This window comes from Pistacia vera, unplaced genomic scaffold, assembly GCF_008641045.1.
Source record: "Pistacia vera cultivar Batoury unplaced genomic scaffold, PisVer_v2 Contig795, whole genome shotgun sequence".
In the NCBI taxonomy this organism is placed as follows: Eukaryota; Viridiplantae; Streptophyta; class Magnoliopsida; order Sapindales; family Anacardiaceae; genus Pistacia; species Pistacia vera.
In genome coordinates, this window is record NW_022196662.1 from 298,171 (window position 1) to 313,244 (window position 15,074).

General features: G+C 30.9%; 1 protein-coding gene across 1 annotated transcript; it reads right to left on the reverse strand.

Moving 5' to 3' along the window:
- Nucleotides 1–7,301: 7,301 nt before the first annotated feature.
- LOC116116995 (calcium-dependent protein kinase 1-like) lies at nt 7,302–11,682 on the reverse strand. Its single transcript, XM_031403035.1, has 7 exons — nt 10,592–11,682; nt 9,948–10,091; nt 9,691–9,843; nt 9,176–9,291; nt 8,859–9,026; nt 8,281–8,505; nt 7,302–7,823 (listed from the first exon to the last, which is right to left on the reverse strand). The coding sequence occupies exons 1-7, from the start codon at nt 11,400–11,402 to the stop codon at nt 7,701–7,703; spliced, it is 1,740 nt and encodes a 579-aa protein (XP_031258895.1). The 5' UTR covers nt 11,403–11,682; the 3' UTR covers nt 7,302–7,700.
- Between the last annotated feature and the right edge of the window lie 3,392 nt (nt 11,683–15,074).

The window sequence follows — 15,074 nt, forward strand, 5'->3', positions numbered from 1 at the left end:
CCCGCCTGAAAAAATGCGAGTTAAACCCGGCAGCAACCCCCGGCGGGTCGGATTGCACAATGGCAACCCACAACCTAGTGGGTTGCTGTTTTGTCTCTTTTGCAAGAGACCTGGCAAACCCGCTGGGTTGGCTATGTGTACCGGCCGTTTGTACTTTACAACCCGCCACCCGACGGGTTGTAACGGCCAACCCGGCGGGTTGGCCGAAAAAATAAAAAAAAATTTTTATTTTATTTTTCAAATTACCCTTTTACCCTTGAAATATAGCCGTTAAAGGTCTTTTGGTCATTTTTCTTTCCCTTTTTTTCCTATAAATTGGCCCTAAACTCTCACATTTTTCTCACAACTCTCATTCTCTCGTATTCTCTAATCTCTAATCTCTCAAGTCTCAATTATTCTTATTGTTTTTTTGCAATTTGCTCATATTTTAATTTTTTATTAGTTTTGCAATTTTTAATTCATATTTCTAATTTTCCAAATTCTAATTTCCATACTCCAATTAATTGTCAATTATTGCACTCTTTTTTCCTTACCAAATTTTGTCCTATTGGGTTTTTCTTGGTGAGGTTTTTAACGAGGCAATAATTATTGTAATTTCTTATTTATTTTTTAATAAATGAATAAATTTAATTATTCTTATATTACAATTTTAATGTATTAAAATTGAATTAATATTTGGAATGTTAACCAAAAAAAAATTTATTTATTTAATTATTGTATTTTGAAAGAAATTAACAATTACATTTATAAATTGTTAATTATTCATTTGAAAAGTTAATTAAACATTTAAACTTAAATAAAATAAAACAAAACAAAATAAAAAAAAAAAAAGTCAAAGCGGTTAACCTGGCCCAACCCGCGCCTAACCCGGTAGGTTAGGGTTGGCAGTCCGGGTTGGGCCAACCATTCTCTAATGTTGGCGAGCCTAACCCTGCCCCCAATGTCGCCGGGCGAGTCAAGACTGACCCACCATTTCAGCAACCCGCCGCAGGCAGGGTCGTGTCGGGCCGGGCGGGTTGCTTTTCCACCTTTATCTGAGAACAAAAACAACTGTAAACGTTTAGTTCTCATGTCATTTTAAGGAACATATAAAAAAAATCAATATTTAAATCTAAGTCATTGAATTATACAAAGAAATGAATCATTCAACACATATAGAATACGTTGAAGTTCAATTGTTGAGAAACTTATTCACTACTTAATTAAAAAACTTTTAAAATTTAAATCCAGCCCATTAAGTTATACAATGAAATGGAATCTTTAAGAAATGAATTAAAATGTGTAAAATAGTAATGTAGAATTATGCATTAATTGTAGATTAAACAGTATTTATATTAGTTTCTGGTATCATCATTCAGTGGGAACAATATACTATGATCCTTTTATCGATTTTATTGATAATAGAATTGTTTATATATATAGTTCTATTTTTTTCCTTGAGGAATACCAAGTTCCTTTTCTTTGGTAATAATAATGGATTCACGTTTCCGTAAATCGAATATTACATATATGGTTGAGCCTGTTATTTCTAACAAAGCATTCATTATATCTCTGTTCATCACTCTGGCAGTGTTGAGTTTGTCCAGCGTGACTTTAAGGTTTTGTAGAATACCTTCCAGCTTAGGGAACCATCTGACGTTGCTACTTGACCTGCTAAAAATAAAAAAAATGGACCTGTAAAAGTAGATATGTAGAAGGAATATAAGAGTAATCATTTGATGTTATTTACCACACGCTTCTGTTTGTTTGGATTTTGGATTGACAATAGTTGGTCTTTTGTCTTCTATTTGGTAATGGTATCTGGGTGAAATGAAAGAAATATTTGAAAGTGTATGGATTGTTAAATTCTGTACTCTTATATAGTTTTAGATGTCATTAAGTAATATTATATGATAATTAATTATTACAACAACTGTTCGTGTTATGTTCAATGTAATTGGATTATTGCTAATTAATATGACTTTTGATATTTTTTAGTAAGTGTTTACATGTTATTGGTTATGGTTATTTTGATTTAAATGTTTTACTGTTATTTGATGAGTTTAAAATTTTCAAATTTATATTAAATGTTAAATGATAATACGTTTTATAAAAAAACATTTTTCGTTATTATGTTTGATATTTTTGTTTAATTGAATGTGAAGGGGTAAAGATATATTAATATTAATAATAAATAATTGAATGTGAAAGGGTACAAAAATATTAATATTAATTAATAATAATAATCAATATGCATGAATGAACGTTGAATATTAATGGATTAATAAAGTGTATTATTGAATTTCATGAATGTGAAAAGATATGTTGTTCTTTATCAAATTAAAATAGGAATGTGAAAGATTTGTATTGAATACATGTGAATAATTTTTATTATAGCAATCTCTTAATATTCATGCAAATCAATAACACACAAGCGAATCATTAGTAATTTATCAAATTAAAAGAGGAATGTGAAAGATCTCAAATTAAAAAAGGAATGTGAAAGATTTGTATTGAAAACATTAATTGAATGCATGTGAATAATCCCTATTATAGCAAGCCTAATAAACAACAAACACGTGGACCAATTAACGACATCCTACATGGCGATCATATATTAATCCTACGTGGCGTTAGAAGAAGCAGTCTGCTTCAGTATTATATAAATATATAGATTACGTATTTGGTTAAAATATTTATAAGTGATTGATAAGTAGTTGACGTGTTTGGTAAAATGTGGCTTATAAGTATATTTTATTATAAAATGACTAAAAATGGTATTATATTAAACAAGGGTATACTATGAAATTTTAAAACTAAACAAGGATAATGTGGTAATATACTTGGTCAAACTAGCTTATAAGCAAAAAAAAAAAATATCTCCTTCCCCCCCCCCCCCCCCCCCCCCAAACACTTTATTAATTATTATTATTTTTGTTTAAAGCTCAAAAAAGTTATAAACAACATGTCAGCCTAATTTTAGAACTTATAACTACTCTCCCAACTTTTTTTTTTTTTTTTTTTTTTTTTTGCTTATAAGCTCAAAAAACTTATAACAAACAGGTCAGCCTAATTTTAAAGCTTATAAACTAGTTTGACCAGCTTATAAGCTTAGACAAACACCTCTTAGGCATGTTTTTTTTAACTATATTTAATTAAAATTCAGTTATTTGTTTTTTAACTTAATAAGGATTTTTTATTTTTAATTTAATGAAAAATCTAAATAATTTGTTTAAATCATTTCACAATGTTTTTCTTATATAATTATCCTATTAGGGGTGTTCAAAAGAACCGATTGGAATCGGAACCGGTGGGTACCCAGAGTTTGGTTCGGTCTTTACCCAGAACCAATCGTTAACGGTAGGTTCTGGTTCCAAATTTTTGGAACCGTTACTGTACAGTTCCGGTTTCAGTTCCTATAATTAGGAACCATAACCGGAACTAAAACCGGACTATATAAACTAAATTAAAGATTAGGGGGGTTAATAAAAACTTTTGTAGAAAAAGTAATGTGAATACATTTATATTTATATTTCATAACATTTAAAGTAAGTTGGTTTGACTTTTGAGAATCTACCTTTACAAAGTAATGGAGTTTGTAATTTTGAATTTATAATTTATAATTTGTAATTTTATTTTTGTTAACAAGTGCCAGATGGGGGGGTATTTGTAAGTTTTTAAGGGTTTTTTGCCATTTTAAAAACTTTTGGGGGGGTCCTTGTAATTTTATGGGGTACCCAAAACCGGAACCGGAATCGGAACCGTTGTTATAGGTTCTGGTTCTGGGTACCTAGGAACCGGACAGTTCCGGTTCTGGTTCTAAATTTCAAGGAATCGTTGGTTCTGGTTTCTTCAAAAAGTGCAGGATACCCGGAACCGAACACCCCTAATACCTATGTCTATTTGAGCCTATGAATGAAGTAAATTAAATTAAGTAACAGTTCCGTTTTTATGTTTTTATATCTTATGTCAATATTTTTATCCCTTTTTTGTTAGAACTTTAGATTTTTTGGTCAAACATTTTAATTCAATTCTCCATTTATATCTATATTTAAAAGTTTATAAACTTATAAAATTATTTAAATAATATTACATAAAAATGATTTAAATAATAATACACTTAACAAAATTGGCCTGTATGTTAATATGTAATTTTCAGATTTTTTTTTTATTTGTATAAACAAACATATTCCATTCATATTTTAAACTAATTATATTCTATTTAGATAAGAAAGAGAGACCATTTTAATTATATATATATAATGTTAAAAAACTAGATATTGACTTAAAATTTAGAAATACTTAATGAGGATCTATTCATAACATTCCAATGGTTCATAAATAATTAAATTGAATATCAATTTGTTTGAGTCACTAATGAGATATTTTCTTTTTTTTCTTTTTTAGTAATCGAGACATCTAGACTAACTTATGTCCACTTCAACTAAATCTACCCCCTGAGCTTCTAATGAGATATTATCTCTTACACATTTTTTAATATCAAAGTTGCAAGGTTTATTCTAGTTCCACCAATTAGATTGAGGAATTATTGGGTATAAAAATGTACTTTGCTAACCTTCTTATTGATTTGTGATCTAAAAATAATTTTAAAAAATTAAAATTCAATTAAAATTTTTGAATTGTATTTTAATTATTTTAATGTTTGAAAATGTGTCTAATATAAAAATTTAAGAACTGTTTTCAAAATAAAAATTATATAAAACGATTTTTAATTTTACACCAGTTTTTAAGATTATATTCAAAAATTGTTTTAAAAACAATTCTTCTCATTTTTACTAAATGTATTTTCATAGGATTTATTGTATCTCTTCTTTTCAAAAACAAAAAATTGTATTCAAATTCTATATCAAATGGGTCCTTAATTTTTTATAACGTGTTTGATATATTATTCAAAAATTGTTTTCAAATTTAATATTATAGAAAACTGTGAAAAGTTGTTTCTTGATTTTACAATAGCTTTTAGAATTATTTCAAAAAACTATTTTTGAAAATAATTCGACTAGTTTCTATCAAATGCATTTTTATAAGATTCGTTATATCTTTGCGTATTCACCAAAAAAAAAAAAAGTGTTTATTTGTCTTACATATCAATATTATATGATTTAAAAAAATTAGTTGATTTTTAATGCGATATTACCAATTTAATATAAAAGAAAATACTTAAATATAATTGATTTAAAAAATGTGAATGAGAGCAGCCTGTGAGTTGGGCCGGGGCTGGCCCATTAGAAGGATATGGTCTTTTCTGATTCTTTTAGTAACAAACTTTAGAGTGGTCACACCCACACACGTACAAACCTAAGATTTAGGTTACCAAATTTTTTATATGTTTATTAAATAAGAAATATTTTTCTTTATCCATATCATCATCATTATACTAATTTTTTTTTTAATTATTTCAATTACCACGTTCACAGGCACCGTTATTAGAAAGTAATAAATACCATTCAAGAGAAATTATATTTAATTATGATCTTGGTCTTGTCATTTTATTTATTAGGAAATTCCCATTTGGTATAGCATATATTAGTTAAAACTGTTACCTAAAATTTAAATGATAAAAATACCCGTAAACAACAATGTTAAAAAATTTATAAACCTATTGAACACATTGCATAATTAAATAATTACATATAATTTATTCAAATATCCAAAATTTTACACAAATTTTAATATTTTTATGTAAATGTTTAACATTATTGTTTGGGAGTATTTTTGTCATTTCAATTTCAATTTTATTGTTTGAGAGTATTTTTGTCATTTCGATTTTAATCAACAGATATGATAGGATTTAGATTAGAGGTGAGATAATCCAGTTCACCAAACCAAATAGGGTAAACCGAAAACCGAACCGGTTATTCGGTTTAGCCAAAAATGTAAACCAAAATCAGATCGGTTTATAGAATAAACAGAATTTAAACCAAACCGAATATTCGGTTCGGTTATCCAATTAACCCGTTTTCAAATTAATGTGAACAAAATTGATAGGAAAATGGTCATCGTGATCCTAGTAAAGAAAGTTTGGCAAAGCACCTCAAATTTCATAGAGATAATATAAAAAAAGGCCCTGCTAAACCAAAATTACCTTTTGCTCAACACAATATGGTGATAAAGTATTAGATTTACCATAACCAAACTAAGTAATGTGTTTGAATAATTCATAGTATTAAAGCCTCTAAAAAGTAGAAGTATCCATCAAAATATTCATTAGATCTCTTGCTGAATTAGAAGATGCATTAGGTTGTTGAATCGGCGGTGGACTATTGATCGTGGAGCAGGTGAGCAACTGAGGATTGAAGATCTGAATAGCGGTGGAAACTACAATCGTGGTCGACTGTCGTCGCTGTTCCTGGTTCAAGGAACTGCAACACGACATCTGTAGTCGTCGCTAGTTGAGTGGGTGGTTGTGGTGGTCACTGCTCACTGGAGGTGTGTTGGCGAAATGGCATTAGCGATATTGCAGATTGATGGGTTTGGAGTTTCAATTTGGTGGTGGTTGTGGGTGGCGCTGGCGAAGATGGAGTCTGGAGAGTGGAGTGGAGGCAGACAAGAGAACAAGAGATATTGACAAAAAAGGGCAAAAAAATTAAAACATATTTTATTTATATACATAGAGTGAAACTAGTTTCGGAAATCTCCCAAATCAAAAACTGAACCGGTTTTTCAGTTTTTAAATTTTCACAAACCGAACCGGTTTACAAAAAAACATAATTTTCGATTCGATTTTAGACCAATTTTCGGTTCGGTTTGGGGTTTCTGGATTATTTCTCCCACCACTAATTTAGACTAGTTGATTGAAACCCCAAAGGGGAAAATGTAACCGACTCCCTATCAAGGGATTTTTTTTTTCATATTACTATAAAAGAGTTTTTAATTATCAGATAATTTATAAAGGTTTTATACAGTATTTTAAAACCCAGCCTAGCCAGACCAGTTCAACTAGGACCCAGGCCCTTCATCGAGCTGGGTTAAACAGTCAACTCAAAACCCAACAACTTTGCCCGGTTTCACCTCCGGTTGGTTATTAAAATTTAAAACATTGGTTTTATATTATTCAATCTTACAAGGATAAATGAAATAAACCCTAAATTAAAAAATCCCTTCAAGGTTGGTAGCTCTAACTCTCGTTTGCACTTACTGATCACTTGTTCTTCATATGTCCAATACTTGAGTGGATTGACAAAATCAAATAAAAATTCTAGAAACCAATTCATTTAAACAAGTGCTATTCAAGTGAGTAAGCAATTGTTATGTACATTTCTCACTAAAAATATGCACAAATATTGCTTGAGATTCAAACTTCACCATGTTTGAAGATTATATATATCAAAACTATAAATATAATCTATGAAATTATACAGAGATTTAACTCATTAAAATTTGGTAAATCAATACAAAATCATAAAACAACCAAATTGCAGCATCTTTAAGGACAATCATTTGTTCATCCAACATGGTTCAATGACTGGAATAATCATAAATCAAAGAACAATTCGAGCTATTCCACCACAAAAAAATATACGACAATATAGTGTGCTTTTGGCTGCAAAATTCATATAAAATGAAAATTTGATCGAATGCATGTCGGAAAGGCCTCTATCTGCTTCTCAGATGAGCAATTTCACTCCTTACTATGCAACCTTAAATTCTTCAAAAATTAAATAAGAAAGAAACTGAGAACTCACCCACTGTCTACATTGCTAAAGTTTTAGAGCTTCTCTAAAGTTAATGCTGAAACTATTTTGTAGGCCTTTCTTGGGAGGGCCTGAGACGGTTCCATTTTGCATCATGGCCACAAATTCATTGTAATCTATGCGCCCGTCCTGTAAAATAACTTGAAATATTACTTCTCGGATACACTAGATTATGCCAAAAATAAAGTAGGCAATTTAGATCTAAACAACAACACTAACCAGTACTTTGCAAGCCTTTCAAGATCTTATGGCATGAATGAGTGATCATTAGCAGAATCACACAGATTATTTTTCATTAGAAAAACCATGAGCCAAATGCTGGCTTTGGAATGAATTTTAGTCTCTCAAGTAGCGATATATAGCTTGACCAAGTCTTACTTAAATATGTTTTCATGTAGTGACCAACAGAACTTGTATCTTGGTCAAGCAAACAAATTAACTTCCTGTTGATTAGGAGGTCTGAAGTAGTGCTTTTGCAAATCCTAGATTTAGACATATTTTTAAGAGAGCAAGGAAGATAGTTCTTTTAATGCGTTTTTATTGTTAAGTTAGTTTGATGTGCTGTAAGATGAAATAAATCCCTTACATTGTCTTGATCAACTTCTCGGATCATTTCTTCTAGGCGAACATCCTCTATGCCGAATTCCTCACAAGCTTGTTGAAGCTCATCTGGAGTAATATAGCCACTTCCATCCTTGTCAAAATACGAAAAAGCAGCAAATAGATGATCTTCTCTCTCAATTTTATTCAGATGCAATGTTGCAGCTATGAACTCTCCATAATCAATTGTTCCACTATTATCTACATCAGCCTGAATTCAAGAACATGTGGTGGATTAGTGACACTACAATGTGTATCCATTAGTTCATGTTCTTTTGTGGCAAAAGAAATTCTCAAAAGAAAAAAAATCCCTTCTGGCAAATTTTTCCATACACACGCAGACCAGGAAAGCAAAGGAACCTAGAAAAAATGTATAAAAAACAATAAGGTGATACTAAAAAGTGGATTTCATAACTTTTTATTCCAATGAGTCACCAACACTTCCAGTGTTTTACCATTTAAAAGCAATTAATTTCTTTCTTCTTTGATTAAAAGGAAAACGTATTTTTTTTCTTCTTTCTCTCTCAAAAGAACACTTGATCCGAAATTTGACTGGATACTTACAGCTTGCATGAGGTCATAAATTTCAGACTCCTTAAGATTAGCTCCAACCCGTTTTAATCCAGCCTTAAGTTCTTCAAAAGTGATCTGACCACTGTTATCTGTATCTATCATCTTGAACATTTCTTTCAGACCAGCTATTTCTTCTTCGGATAGGGTCTCTGCAATCACCTGCAAGGAGAGGGGGGAAGAAATTCATCCTTCTGTTCGAAAATACACGGTTTCAGCTTAAATGTGAATATATATCTGGACAATATGTGAAAACTTCAAGTGCCGAGTAAGATTTCTAATAATAATGCATCTGGAAGCTAGAGACTCACTCGAAGAGCCATTTTCTTTAGCTTATTCATAGCAGAAAATTGCTTCAAGCGACTAAGGACTGCTGAATCAAGAGGCTTGTCAGGAGCGACACCATCAATTTGTACCCAAGGGTGACCTGCAAAAAGTTAATTTTAGAAATTAGCAATTAAAAAAAGGGGGCTGGCCCAGTTAGTAAGTTAAATCAGAATCAGTTACATTATTCATTCTAAACGGCAGGTGAGTTGACGAGCAACTCAGAAGCAGAACGGCAGCCATAACCCTTTATTAATTATTATATGCTTATATGTTTATGGATGAGAAGAAAGCATTATTAAACACAATGTTGTCAATCAATAATATATCTGGTCTTGGTGTCTGATTAGAATCAAATCAATCTGAAGATGCATTTCAAGATCCTATGACATGCATATCCCAAGGTGAATTGGATTATTACTTAAGCCATTCCTTGGCTATTCTCACAAGTCAAAATCAATGATCCTTGAGTTAAAGAAAATAGTCAAAAGGCAAAACTCACACAAAACTTCATGTGCAGTTAGCCGTCTTCTAGGGTCTCGAACAAGCATTTTCCGCACTAAATCTATTGCACTTTCAGAGATACTGGGCCAAGGGTCAGAGTCAAAGTCAAGATCACCATGCAGAACCTGTTCAAATATCCCTTGCTCGGTTTCTACATGATACATGCAAAAGAAAGAACAAAAGAGGGAAATTAGTCACCATCAGTTAAAAACTTCGAAAGAGTTGAATTTCAACCAGCAAAAACTTAATGCTCACCTGCCCAAAAGGGAGGCACTCCACTTAATAGGATGTAAAGGATCACACCAGCACTCCAGACATCTGCTTCTGGGCCATAACGCTTTTTAAGAACTTCTGGAGCAACATAATATGGGCTACCAACAACATCCTTAAACTTTTCCCCTAGAAAAAGAAAACCACAAGTTCTTAGAGAAATATTGGAGAGTCAATTCTACTTTAGTTTCTATGGCATGTCAAATAAGTAAATGGAAGAGCAACGAACCTCATGGCAATTAATGTTCAAACCACAACTACATCGAAAAAAATCTTTTCACAGCATCTTACATCATGTAAAGACAACTGGATATCACATTCAAAAGACTTTGCAAGAGTGATGACCATTGAAACCAGTACTTTAAGATGACCGAAGATAAGATAGCATGTAGAAAAGACTTTTCAAGACTGATGACTAATAAAAGAATGATTTACTGAATAAACGAAGATGCATGCCTGAGAAAAAGGTTTCAAGGAGATGTGCTTTAAGGAAAGTCTGTAGTATACAATTTTTTCTTAAAATGGCACTATGAAATCTGCTAAGCAAGTTAATAAGGTAACAGCAGGAAAAAAAAAAAAATGCACGATAATTTGCAATCACATTAAGAACAAAGACGGTAAGTAGATACCTGGTTTAAAAAATATTGATAACCCAAAGTCAATTGTCTTGAGAAGCGAATCCTCCTCCTGACTGATAAAAAGAAAGTTTTCAGGCTTAAGGTCACGATGCATCACCCCAAGAGAATGACAAGCTTCCACAACCCCAACTATAGTTCTCGTAAGTTCAGCTGCCTTTCTTTCTGTATAGTGACCACGTTGAATAATTCTATCGAAAAGCTCACCACCGGCACATAGTTCCATAACAACTTGAACTGCAACTGCATCCTCATATGCCCCTTTGATAGATACAACATTCGGGTGTCCTGCCAAGTGGTGCATTATCTGAATTTCCCTCCTTACATCCTCGACATCCTCATCAGTTAACAACTTCCTCTTCGCAATTGATTTACACGCATACTCTTTACCAGTTCCCTTTTCCACACAAAGGAAAGTTGTACCAAACTGGCCTTGTCCTAGTTTCCTCCCCAAACTGAAAACTTCCTTGAAGTTACCTGTTTCTGTCTGCAAGACTGATTCAGCCCTGAGTCCTGCACTTGACACCCTCTTCATTTGAGGGCCTTTCTTTGGTTTTGCAGGATCTTCTGGTTTGGTTTCGGGTTTATTATCTTCTTTAGGCATCGTCACATGTTCTGGGGGTTTGTTTTGAACTGGCAAGGGGGATTCAGGTTCCTTACCTGTTCCCTCACCAACATAATCTACATTACCATGGGTACTATTAGAAACCGAGTCCTCAGGTGACCGTGACCGCCACATTGCAGCGGAAACCGATTGAAAAAACCCATTTTTGGAAATGCTAGGTCCTACACAGGTATTCCCCATTGAAAAGCTACTCTCAATATCTTCTAATCACTTCCACTACTTTCTTGCATCAAAATCTAATTCTATTCAATCTATAAACACAACTCAGAACAGATCTAAACCTTCCAAAACTAACCATTATGCAAAGTCAAACTACTCATACACCACTCCAAATTTAGCAAAAATATAAAAATCTAAAGCTTGAATAAGACTTATGGAGAAACTCAATAAAGAGACAACCTTCATCAAATTTGTTTAATAACCTATGTATTAATATTTTGCCACCAAAAAGGAAAAGATTAACCAACTTAACCAAGTGTAGAAATAAGATTCATTCAACAAAATACAACAAAACTAAACGACCCAGATGAAAACTCAATTCAAAAAGGATAAGATTAACCAACTTAACCAAGTGTAGAAATAAGATTCATTCAACAAAACTAAACGACCCAGATGAAAACTCAATCCAACCAATTCAACTATTGATAAGTTATTGAATCTATCTTAGCACTACAACAATAACAACAAATAAAGATTCGTTCAAAGTGACTAAAGTAAAAAAGAAAAAGTCAGAATCGAGAGCAGAACAAAATTGAACAAGCATAAACTAAAATACCCAAGTGAGGAAACATGGAGATCTTGAAAAGAGAACCAAAGTTTAGTTTCCCAAGTGGATTTGACTTGGTTGAAAAGAGGAAGAAGAAAGATAAAAGGTGGGTTTGAAGGAAAAAGAATGTGGGGAGGACATGGGATTAATTAGAGCTTAGTTTATATCAAAAAGAAGATATAAAAAAGATTGGTAGTGAGTATATTATATTAATGTTGTTGGTTGAGACAAAACAAAACAAAAGAGTTGAGTTAATGTAAGAGAAAACGCGTTAGTTTTGGTTTGGTTTGATATATTACAATGGCCGGACTTCTCGGTTGATTGTAGAAGTGGAATTGGAAGAAGATTTGATTAAATAGGCTACAGTAGACCCCACTTCTCTTTTATTTTTATTTGTTTTTGCTGGTGGAGTTCGTCAAGTTTGGCTTCAAGTTTATTTTGAGTCCTTCGTCAAGTTTGGCTTTAAGTTTATTTGAGTCCTTCGTCAAGTTTGGCTTTAAGTTTATTTTGAGTCCTTCGTCAAGTTTGGCTTTAAGTTTATTTTGAGTCCTTCGTCAAGTTTGGCTTAAAGTTTTCTTTTAAGTCTATTGAAGGCCAATTTTTTTTTTTTTATTATTATTATTATTATTTTTTATGATGGTGGGTATTCAAACCAACTTATACACGTCTCAATTAATCTCTCATAACCTTAAAACTATAAATCGGATAAAAACTTTAATAGTTTCTCCTATTAACAATCGAAGAAAGACTTAAACTCAGAATCTTTAAAGTAATACATCCAAAAGTTTTTATTGAACTACTTGATTATTCAAAAGTAGTTTTGAAGGCTAAATTCATATTCAAAGTTCAAGCTGTGGATAGTATTAGGTAAGTTCTTAAAGTGAATATAAATTAATAACCTGATACCTAATCTTATTAATAAAAGAAAATTTCAAGACTCATCCTGGACAAAAATTTATATGAGACAGGTTGGTTTTGTTGATGGAGTGAGATTATGCAATAAAATAACGTCATATAGAGTAACTATTTTGAAGCATTGATAAAAAATCATGATTGTGAGCATTGATTCTCATCTTGATCTATTTTGAGAATAAGGGTGAATCCAAAATGTTAAGACAATTTATAAAGCTCTTGATCTTAAATCAATTCTGTAAGTTTACTTGGATATTGCGTTATTTTTCCTGTAAGAACGAAATTCCTTATAATGGATTATTGTAATTTTGTAAAGAGTACTATTACACTTACAATTTTTTTCATAAAACATTTTCATACAATTCTGATGTAGCAGTTCACGATTAATCAGTTTACAATGGGTCCTGTCTACCCAAATGAGAGATAACCAATTTTGAGTTATCACGTCAAGATTGTATAAAAAAGTTGTAAATCGTAGTTTTATTGTTTTGTAAAATGTAAATTGATAATCTTAAATGTCGAAATTATGAGCAAATGAGACTCAAAGAGATAATTTAGGGAATTTAATTATTATTTAATTGATTATAATTGAATGAATATTGCTTATTTATACAAAAATTAAGCTATATAATAAGGAAACATAATATTGTAATTATATCTAAAATCTCTTAGAATAAGAAAACATAATATTGTTTTACAACCAAGGAAACATATTATTTGCATTCCATTTTGCATTTTAACATTATATAATAGAATCATTCATATATTGATATGAATGATTATTTTACTTATCGGTCTCACCCTTTCTTTTTTTTTTTTTTTTTGCTAAGTGTCTCACCGTTTCAATAAATTAAAGAGACAAAACTATTATTATGTAAGTACCTTTTAGACTCATAATGAGTATAATTTTCTTGATTGAATATACGAATTTAGGATTGACTATATTTTTTCCATGTTCAGTTGCCCAACTGCTAGGAAACTGCAACAGTTATGTAACATAAATATTTAATGGGAGATGGGTCCATAATTGATCCTTAAGTTGAAGAAGGACAAATTAAGGAAAATGTATTAGATTTCTAGTATATAGTAATGTTACTAAAAGTGATTTAATTTAGAGTAAAAATATCACATTTGAAATGTAAAATGTTCAATTACAAAATGATCCTTACTAATAGCATACCTAAATTACACGTTACTTGTCAAATAAGCATAAATTTGGCATGGTCAAATTATTAATATAAAAAACTAATCTTTTTCTGTTATATTAGTATCCATATCATTTTATTGTTTATACCATATTAGTGTTAGCGCACTAGGGGTAATAATTTATGGGGTGCGGGGCAACCCACCCCAAATAATTCTTTTGTAGAATTGACGTACGTAAATAGGGATGGATTTTTTTTCCACACATCAAGGACCCGCCTCGAATGGGGTGGAGATTCCCCATATCAATCAGGGGTCGGGACGGCCTCAGGCCCAATGGCATTCCCCAGACTCGAAGACAGACCGAGGATGGAGGTGGTCATGTCCTCGACCCGACCCGATATATATATATATATATATTGATGATTAGTAAAATTATTTTTTTCTATTTTTAATTCAAAAAGTATATTATTCAGTAGACCAGATAAAAAATGAATTTTAAGGTTTTTTATTTTTTTAAATGAGAAGAGTCTAAAAAAGTAAATTAATAATGAAGATTTATAAATACGTTAATTATAGATCTTGAAATTCATCAATAAAAATCTTACATTATACATTAAAATAAGGAGATAATATGTAATCATGGAATTAATATCAACTATCAATGTATTTTTAAATAATCAGGTGGCAAATTAAAACACATTATTTCCTAACATAAATTATAGAAGTCATAAGTTAAGATCTATAAGCCAAAAGTTAAAACATATTTTTAGTTGTTATATATTTATATCAATTATTAGATTCTAAACATGGTCCCTATTATTATATATAATATATATTGTTAATATGAAAATGTATATAGACAAATCATAGCCCAAATAAAAAAAAAAAAAAATTATATATATATATATATATAATTGTACAATAATGTTCTAATTTTATGGATGATTATTGATAAGATTGCTTGCAAAATAACAAAAATTTAATTTTTTTCTTAAAAATGATATTATGTTATTGTTATTCAATTTATA

Excerpts from the sequence above, each read along its gene's own strand:
- LOC116116995 (XM_031403035.1), bottom strand. The coding sequence starts at position 11,402 with ATGGGGAATACCTGTGTAGGACCTAGCATTTCCAAAAATGGGTTTTTT. Across the intron at positions 9,844-9,947 it reads AGTGCCTCCCTTTTGGGCAG|AAACCGAGCAAGGGATATTT; the intron begins GTGAGCATTAAG and ends TGTATCATGTAG. Across the intron at positions 8,506-8,858 it reads TTTATGACCTCATGCAAGCT|GCTGATGTAGATAATAGTGG; the intron begins GTAAGTATCCAG and ends TCTTGAATTCAG.